Genomic DNA, 10,059 nt, shown 5'->3' on the forward strand with positions numbered 1-10,059 from the left:
AGAGGTCGTATGCAACCAAATACTGTGGTCGTGTGTGTCCCTTCATTATGAACTAGACTCTGAGGTCGTGCAAACGCATATGTGATTAAAAACTAATGTAAAGTAGTTTCAAATCTTAATGAAATTTGGACGGGGGAACCCAAGGTGTATATACAGAGTAGTTTTATTTGATTGGAAACCAGCATATTCTACGAAGCACTTACTGTAATGCTTTTCTGATGTTTTTTTTTTACTAAATACATAGCGCAGTTTGTTTTGTTTTCAGATGATGACGCAATACAGAATAAGTACTTCGAAGATTATGTTAGTACTCCAGAGATGCATGAATATTGGTGGTAGTAATGCTGGATAAAATGATCCGTTGACGAAGCAAACCGTGAAGAAATTTCAGTGCAAAACTATCTAACCAGAACCGTATCTTATTTTTCATGAAATTTTCTCTTGAAAAAAATGTAAAACGTATCATTGTATCATACAGTAAAAGTGCCCATATGCTGGCTTAACATTCATGGAAACAAAATGGATTACTCAAGACCAATATCATTAGATGTCACAAAGCATAACAACATCCATGATCTTATCTGAAAAGGTGGGGGGTAAAAGTAAAGACAGCAACAACACCCAGTGATCATTTACACCAGTATGCACGCACATATACACGTATATACTAGTTAAAAAAATGGGTCAACATAAATAAGACGTCGATAAGAACTTTCTTGGTGAGGAGAGATGAGACTAATCAGATTTGGATCAGTTTCTGCGAAGATGGTACGTGCTCCACTCTAACATGGCTACCGCCCCCTTCATATCCTTCGTACATGACCTCACTTCTCACATATTGCAAATCCTAAGGGATGCCACTAGCTCCCAATTTAGAGCAGATTCCACTAACACACTGTGCAATTGCAATGGAAGCTTCTCTGTCTACTCTGTGGTTGGCTGTATGAAGAATCCAGTTCGGTAACAAATTAATGGGTGAGTAATAACAAATTGTTTTCCCTTTAAAAAAAGAACAAACAAAATTGTTACGTGGTTAGTAAGTTGTCCAGGTTTCAAATACTTGATGGTCGGGCAACACTAGATAGATATCAGAAGCCAACTTTGAACGCCTCATCCGAGCTCCTCCAAAGAAACGAGCTCCTCTAAAATTGATCCTACCTTTTCCATTTTTTTTAATGAAAAGGTGAAAAAAGCTTTACCTTTTCCATTTTTTTTAATGAAAAAGTGAAAAAAAAACATACTTTCCATTAGTGAGAGTGAGATGATAACAAACAACTTACTAGGCACGACGGCCATAACATCAAAATATCATGGAAAGAGAACACAGTACATGCAAAAGAGAGACAACTATTTACCTCTTCTTGAAACAGAAGGGAGCACTTGCAACTACTTTAGCAACGAATTCAACGTAACAAGGTATCATTGTATGGCTTCAAATGATCTGGACATGGCAACGAAGTTTTGAAAATAATGTGTATATCATAATTCCTTTTGCGTACAATATCTTAGTTCTTCTACAAACTTTTGTCAAAAAGAACCCCCCCTAAAAAAACCAACATTTTACAACGAGAGAGGTTTTCATCCAAGCATACACTGTGATTTGTTGCAGATGATGATGAATCATCCAGTGTTTTCTGTAATTACCAACAGAATCATTTGGCTTCCGTCCGCAATAATATTGTAGGAAAAAGTGCCACCTGATAATTATTACATCGCTTTATCTTCAAGAACAAATCCATCAATATAACACAAGCACAAGAAAACTATGAGATGATATAGGAGTCACAATGGTCTGACTACATGACAAAATTTTAAAAACAGAATGTAGTCCTATAATACGGTATAAACAAGTTTCACAAAAGGAAAAAAAAATTCTGAACACCCTATTGGGTACAGAAAGATCTGATTCTGATGTAATGAACATTTGCCACATCTTTTAAAGCTGGGAGACCTTTAAAATTTTGCTCATATTGTCGTAGCAGCAAGGAATCCATACTGAGGACTTGAATAACGGTGATGGTATCTGCCAGTAATGGCAGAGCAATCGCCTATCTTCTGCAAAACTCTAAAACCAAGATGACTCTTTCACCTGAGTGTCACTTCACTTCCAGACCATCTCACCCATAAATCTCAGAGCAGGTACACCCCTAATCTCAACATCAACTAATGGTGCTTGGATTGAATTCAAATTCATGAGTTCAGGGTCGCTTTGGATCATCTGAAGGGCACGCATTTGGTCCTAGAACAGAAACATATACTTTGTCAGATTCTCTATTGAAGCCATTCATATAAGACATCCATTTTTTAAGTTTTCTATAAAAGTTAAACTGTTCAATCTCGATTGCATGATTTTGAGTACATATCTTTCTGATCGTCATTCCAACTTCCAAGTGTACATCTACTTCTAAGCTACAAACAGAGAAAAATTTGAAGGAGAGCATACATAAACATTAATAAAGAAGATTTATATACTTTTATACTTAAAGACGTATAATTAGTCTTTTATGTTTAAGGATATAGGATCATAGTATCTAGAAAGAGAAATACTTTTTTTCCCTTTAAGTAATGGGCCACACCTTCCTTTTCATAGAGCAAAACTTGCAGTCTGATGCAGATGGCGGTAGAACCTGATTGACAATAAGCCTTCTGACAGGTACACTTTCTTTCTTCAAGGAACCACACAGTCTCGATGATTCACTAACAGCCATGACCTTACAAAACATGAAAACACAGGAATTAAAAATCAGATATTTTTTCGAAACCTCCAGGTGCTTGTGAAACAAAACATGCAGGTGTATGATGAACAGCCAAAACATCAATGAGTTATGAACTTAGCAATTATGTTCTCAGTACAAATAGATTGGCATCCAGCCAAATATAAATCACCCATCAAAACCACCTATCCACAAACACTACTCACTCTATTTTTAGTTCCTCTACTGAATTTCCTTACATCCAGATGATGAACCAATAAATAGCAGGAGATATTCACAAAGCACGTCTCTGAGGTTATATGATTCAAATTAGATATGCGTCAATATCTCATCTAAAATGGCTAATATAGTTTCATAGTGTCCTCTTTGCTAATGTAAATGCAGATAAGCATCGGTGACTGGTTCCAAATTGAGAGATTTTTGTAAGCAAGTGCCGAGTCTAATCCATACATATTATACTCGTTCATACTTCTGTTGGTGTGTGTGTGAGAGAAGGGGGGAGACAGAGACATATCAAATCTCAAGATTCTTTAGGTCATGTAATTACCGTAGGGATTGTTACAATAATGAATTCAGTCGACTCTGTGTCGCGGAACAGCTCTCGCACTTTGACCATCCTCTCTCTTAGTTGCTCTAGCTTGCCAGACTACAAAAGGGGAAAAAAATAAAGTAATTGCGTTTTTCTATCAAGAAAATACTTTATGCCAAGGAAATTGAGCTTACAGCATCCGCCTGAGATTCTTCTTTCCCAAAGACAGATTTAATAGCTGATGTTGCTGAAGCTATTTTCTGCCTTAACTGTAACAAAAAACAATGACTTAAAATTAAATATGAAAAAAAGACAGTAGGCTCTTAATTAATTCTCCTCATCAAGAGATGAAGGTATTTTAACTAATTTATCAAATTTCATACAGTTGTACAGTCTAGCCGTTTGAAGAGTTCCCATAGGTTTTTGTAAAAGAAGATAGGACGAAGAATTTATCTTCTCATGTTTAAAAAATAGTCAAACATTACTCATTTAATAAGAAGTTAAGAAATTCCCATATCCAATTACATATTGCTCAGTAACCTGAAATGAACAATTGCATGAAGTGAAACATGCAAGCTCTCAAGTCTCAACATGTAGCATGCCAAACTGCATCTCATGCTTATAATAACAAATGTGTAATCTTAAAACATTCTTCAATAAAATGCTGAAATGCAGGAGTCTCCAAATCCCAAAAGATATGGAAAAACATTAGGCCAGAAGTATCATTGCGGGGGTGATCTGAGAACCAGATCAAGGGATAAGCTCAAACTGCTTTGATGACTTAGGCCATCAGCATTACTACCCAAGTATTTTCCAGTGAGTAGTGAGGTTCTGGTTTCGCGAACGACTCAAATTGAGAGGCTCCAATAAAGGATTGATCAAACTTTTAAGACGGGCTATCATCCCAGTCTCAACCGTTGTTTAAAAAAGCAGTCTGGGCTCCCGCCTACGTCTACATGGTACTCAGGCTGCCTGCCTAGTTCTTGGGAGAGCCTAGGGGAGCACGGACTACTTACGCAAACTGCACCACATCAAAAAGGGGTATATTGCTAACTTAGGCATAGCAATGGATAAAGAGAATGAGTTAAGAAAAATGGATTGGATCATGACTCTACCAAGTCCATCTTTAGATAAACAGTGAGTATAGAATTTTGAATCTTTTAAAAAGAACCCTTCATCTCTCAATGCTACCAATGCTTATGTGCCATTTAAGCGCGCCTGGGAACTAGATGCTTGGGCCAGCACCAAGAAGGGCCTAACAGTTCATAGAATATTGGTCTCAACTGTCCAGTGGTATGAAATTCCAAGCTGAGACACCTAAGAAGAAATGGTAACTTTGCCACCAATTGTGGTGGCTCAATAACACAAGTTAAAGAATCAATTTCTTTATTCGCAGTGAGTAGGGGTGAGCATAGTTCAGCTTGAACCGAGCTAACCGACTGAACTGGCTGAACTATGGCAGTTCAGATTGGTTCTAGGTATTCTTCGGTTTGGGTCTGGTTGGACAAAACTCAATCCGAACTGTCTGGTTGGACAAAACTCAACCCGAACTGCCTGAAACCGACCACTGTGATTAAAGGGTTATGGGGTTCTTTATTTTATTGCCAGACATATCTTCATATCCAAATATGCAAAGTTCAAACAAGTAGACTCAACCACACACATAATTCATGTTCAATTAAACATGTGCTTTCCTTCCTAAGATAATCTTGATTTGGTATACGCTAATTAGTTAGAATTTGAAACAAATTGAAATTTGAGAATCAAAAGAACCCTTCGACTTTCTTCCTTTCTCCTCTCGTCTTTTCTTTGCATTGAATATTGATACTCACCAAGTCATCATCTTCAATCCTTTGACTTTGGCGAGGTAGAGGAACTTGATTTTAATGTTTTTATTAGTTTTTTTGTTGTTTTAACTCTACAGTAGTGTAATTTCAGTTAAATGTTTAGTCACCACTTGATGATTGCAAACAATAAAATTTTCATCTTTACCTGGCTCATTAACAGTTTAACATTATGCTTGCAAACATGGAATAGAACTTGTATTTTGCTGTGGATTTTCTTCGTTATGCATGTGATGCTACTTTGATGCCATATTATGTATCTTATGCATCGCAACCATTATTTTATTCACTGGGACTTGAGTTTGTTGGGCTATTTGGAATTTGTATGAGCCATGTCCGCTCCATAAATATTATTTACTAACAAAAACTCAGTTAGTTGGCAGCCATGTACTCTAATTCCATTATTTGCTAACATACTCGAGTTAGTTTGGCAAAAAACAGAGAGCAGATGATTTTTCATCAATGGAGGTTTACGAAAGCATTGCTACTTGCTAGTGCACTGACAACCCGAAGAAACTGACTCGAAAGAACCGAACCGAAATTGATCGTTGCATTTCGGTTGCAGGAATCATTCGGTGCAGTCACAGTTTGTAAAAAATTTTATCAAAACCAAGCCAACCAACAGACGCTCACCCCTAGGAGTGAGCTAATGGGAAAAAAGTCTTCTGAAATTAATCTTCACGATGGTTGCTAAAAGGATTCCTAATGATAGATCCGACTAAGTTTCACGTTAGTTGTCAGCTACCTAACGCAACCTCCTTTATCTTGTCTTTTGAGACATGTAATAAAAAGATGAGTTAAACCCCGACACTGGAGTTGTCTTATAGAATTTTCTATCTCATAGGTATTCTAGAGTCCTATGCAACCACAGACTACTGCAAGATTGAAAGAAAATTCTACAGAAAAACTACAAGACCAACAATGTTTTCATGGATCAGAACATTTGGCACCTAAAAAACATGTGAAAAAAACGAGTGTAACAGAAATGAGAATGTTGTGATGGTCTTAGGGATATACACTAAGAGATGAGATAATAAATGACAGTACTCAAAAGATGTTACAGATTGGTCCTATTGAGGATAAAATGAGAGAATCAATTAATATGGCTGGTCACATATTAAGGAAACCAACAAATGAAGCAATCAGGACAACTGGAGGAGTTGTAAGATTATATCTAATGTGGCAAAGTGAACTAGAGATAGATGTAAAAGAACTTGGTTGGAAGCAATTTAGAAGGATATGACAATTGTTGTTTGTTAGCTCAATGCATGAGATGAACCATAAAAAACTCAATGAAGAAATAAGATTCATGTAGTCTACCCAAAAAAAATTTAAGATAAAGGCTATGTTGTTGTTGCAATGCTTGCTAAAAGGCCATTTCTATGGCACTAGACAAGTTAAAGAAAAAAAATGCAGACAACTTTCCTCGAATAAGGTCCAGCGGCCCCAGGCTTCATCAAAATTTTACATCATCATCTTATTACTTTATCAACTCTCTCTAGCATATACAAGTAACAAGCTTCACCAGAATAAACCAGGCCCAGACCAAGCTTCAGGAGCCCTCACTGAGTCGGGTCTGATTTTGATCAGGTTAGCCGAGCTAGCCTTTTTTTTTAATAAGAGCCAGCTATTAAGCTACTGGTAATTAGTTTTCACTGGACAAGATACGAATATGAAGGAATTAAATTAAATTAGGCCATAGTTTAATTTAAGTGATCAAGTTTGTTCAGTCAACTAGAGTTAAAAAGGTTCTCTAAGAGGTCCAAATTTGGTTTTCTAATAGGTACAACAGGATTTAAGCTACTGTCCAACATGAGCTCTCAGGTCAGAAGCTGGAGTCTGCACTTGATCAAAATTCTTTTCATGCCAACCCATCAAACTAAAACGCAGGAGAAAACCATTTTTCCATAAGTTTAAGCAAAATTTCTCAGCCAAAGAGAGGAGGCTTTATTGTTAATACAATACGTCATGTTTCTCTGCACTATTTTCTGTTCCAGAAACTTTGCATCTCCAACATAGAAAGTTGATAATGCAGCAATATGAAGGAAATATTTAACAGGCATAGAGAGATTTTCTTGTATGATTGACTTCCAGCAGACCGTCAAAGGACCACTTTCATCCAAAAAGAGGTATTGGTTGTTATTGCACGTCAGACGAACTTCACACTCGATACTCCCTCTAGCGTTAAAAGCCTCCCGTGTAAACATGACTGCTTGGTATTTTGAATGCCATTAACTAGGTTTTGACTCAGGACACCTCCTAATGCTCTAATGCCAAATATGTAAGTTGATGCATAGTGGGCCAATTATGCACATCAAGCAAACGTAATGTAACCAGAAGTTGGAGAAAAGATCCATGATAAAAGTGATGCCAAGCTGACATACATAGAAACACAATAATTACAGAGTTTTGAAAGTCAATTTCTCCCTCCCAAAATAATGATCAAGCTCAGTGACCTTTCGCCTTGTTTGAGAAGGCCTTGGGAGTTCACATGAGGAGAGAGAAGAAAGTGTTCAAGATGGAGAGTTACTCCATAAAGATTCAGGCACATGTACTATCACATTCAGAATTCTGCTTAGTGATTTTGTTATGTAATTATGGTCTCCCGAAGTCATTCAGAGATTAGCCAATAAAGAAGTAAAATAGATAACCACATTCCTTCAAAGAGGTAATACAATGTGAAAAATACAAAATAAAAGGCTAACCACAGTAAAAGACTAAACGTAGTTCTCTCTCAAGAGGAAAAAAAAACATCATGAGAAGTAGCATACTTATAAATTAAACAAGTAATGGTTATCCAGTAAAAGTTTTTAAGTCATATAAGATTCAGTTTTAAAGGACTTAACAGGTGATCCCTTTCCAGAACTCATACCTTCAAGATTTTGCCAATGGATGCATCCAAAAAGTCAGGCAAGGACAAAAGCCTAAGAGTATGGCCCTAACAAAAATATGAGAATGGAATTGCATCAGTAAGGTACATATAACACTATTTTACATTAGAAGCTAACAAATGGCAAACAATACTTCCAAGGAAATAGCAGAACAAAAAGAAATATAGTCAGGAAATATGTACTTACTGTAGGAGCAGTATCGAATACTATACGACTAAAAATATTATATTCTTGTGATTCAACAAATTGCATAACCTAGAAAAAAATCTGACGGGCATCAAAAACTCAAGTTTCTGCCCATAAAATAAAATAAAATAAAATAAAACAAACAAAACAATCTATGTTTAATAGCTTGACTAAAATATCGTACCTTTGAGATTGCAATTGCTTCATCCAGCCCTGGGGGAGGTGAGTCCAGTAACTCTCCTAGTTTGAGTTCTCCTAGCTTAACCATAACAAACTAAAATGTAAGTAAAACACAAGAAACATATGCAAAAACCTCACCATATAGCAAATCAGTCTGCCAACAAATAAATCCATATGCTGGCATAGAATAGAAGAAAAATGCATAACTATGAACAAGGAGATATAATTCCACTTGTATGAAAAGAATCATTGAACCAAAAACTTGAGCAAATCACACACTTAAGAATGCATTCCCTAAAGTAACTTTCAGCTTATTATAGGGAAAGCAATGTGCCAAAACCTGTAAACCTTATGCGAGAAAATATTGGAATAAACAGTACTCTTGAGGACTTTAATAGACAACAGAAAAAAATGAATTTCTTTCAGTCATTGTTGCAATCCATGATGTCATTAGATTCTACCTGGTCAGCAAGCATTCCAAGACCCATACTGTCCATAAAATCTTTAACTCCAGTACCTCCATTTTTTTGACTTGCACTGCGGAATTCGTCTCTGGCCTTCTCAGGATTTATCTGCAAATGAATATTTCTAAAGATCGTGCCAAGCTATCAAATTTGAACTACTGGAAAGTAAACAATTTGCAGAAGATGAAAAGTCGAATTATCTATTGCAAGGCAACTAAATCTTCTTTGTTCTATCTATTTAAATAAATTATAAATATTAACCTCAAGTGCATATAGTGGAGAATCCAATCCATCAACAGGCACCAAATTTCCTCCACTCAAGTCCTAGTAACAAGCGGAACAAATTAGTGTGGATTTAAAGGATTGCCATCAAAACTTTCGCTAAAATTAAGATCAGATGAGATCATAAATGAACAGTACTTTGAATCTAAAGCCAACTCTAATCACATACTTGTGCAAAAGAATCACTTAGAGAGTGAGCAGGATCAGTTGAAACCACAATGGTAGGATGGCCATGATTTGCAAACTTAACAGCAAGAGAAGCCGCACAACTTGTTTTTCCTACACCTCCTTTTCCACCAAGCATGTAATATTTTCTCTGAACACCAGCAGCCATCTCGTCAAATCCTGCTGTCGCTTCTGCCGGGGTAGCAATGCATCTGACTGCAAAAGGAGTGAAATCTTTTCAGATTGACTGACTACTGTCTACACAATGAGAGTTTCGATTATAAACAATTTCGGACCACATCGTGAATGAAATAAATAAGGTAGAGAAGTTCCCAAAGTAATCTTGAAAAAAAAATTGAGATGGTTTCATTCTACAGATTATGGTGTATACTTAGCTACAAATAGCACCTACGTTTGATTCTTTAGCACTAATACACCAAATGCAAAGCAAGCCTGCACCGATTACATAATTACATTATGGTTGCCATGGCAATATGCGCTCCATGAATGTTTTACAAGAAACCTATCGTGAGAGGCTTCGACCTCAGATACAATATTCCACAAAAATTTTAGCAGTAAATTTATTTGGATAGATGCGGACCAATTCATCTATTAGAAACAAGGGTTAATTGCAAATAAACCCCTTGTAGTATCGCCTAACTGCGAATAGGCCCCCCGCAGTTCTATTTGAATAGAACCCCTTGAGGGTTTTTTTTTTACTCTTAAAATTGTTTAAAAGGTTTTGAGGAGACAGATAGACCCTCTATAGTTCTATTGGTGAGGATAGAGTTATAGACCACCGGC

At 36.5% G+C, this 10,059-nt stretch overlaps 1 protein-coding gene across 2 annotated transcripts in view; it reads right to left on the reverse strand.

Moving 5' to 3' along the window:
* Nucleotides 1,708-10,059, reverse strand: part of LOC109832565 (ATPase GET3-like) — a 9,051-nt gene continuing 699 nt past the window's right edge. Inside the window, exons 2-11 of one of the 2 annotated variants that reach the window (XM_020399910.1) lie at nucleotides 9,260-9,471; nucleotides 9,070-9,132; nucleotides 8,806-8,916; nucleotides 8,349-8,423; nucleotides 8,165-8,233; nucleotides 7,960-8,025; nucleotides 3,438-3,512; nucleotides 3,262-3,360; nucleotides 2,577-2,711; nucleotides 1,708-2,239 (exon numbers count right to left, since the gene is read on the reverse strand). In XM_020399910.1, coding sequence (XP_020255499.1) covers nucleotides 2,102-2,239; nucleotides 2,577-2,711; nucleotides 3,262-3,360; nucleotides 3,438-3,512; nucleotides 7,960-8,025; nucleotides 8,165-8,233; nucleotides 8,349-8,423; nucleotides 8,806-8,916; nucleotides 9,070-9,132; nucleotides 9,260-9,424 — 996 coding nt within the window. In that variant the 5' untranslated portion in view covers nucleotides 9,425-9,471 and the 3' untranslated portion in view covers nucleotides 1,708-2,101. The remainder of the gene's footprint in view (nucleotides 2,240-2,576; nucleotides 2,712-3,261; nucleotides 3,361-3,437; nucleotides 3,513-7,959; nucleotides 8,026-8,164; nucleotides 8,234-8,348; nucleotides 8,424-8,805; nucleotides 8,917-9,069; nucleotides 9,133-9,259; nucleotides 9,472-10,059) is intronic. The other variant, XM_020399911.1, reaches the window with a different exon arrangement.

The sequence above is a fragment of the Asparagus officinalis genome, chromosome 3 (assembly GCF_001876935.1).
Source record: "Asparagus officinalis chromosome 3, Aspof.V1, whole genome shotgun sequence".
NCBI lineage: Eukaryota > Viridiplantae > Streptophyta > Magnoliopsida > Asparagales > Asparagaceae > Asparagus > Asparagus officinalis.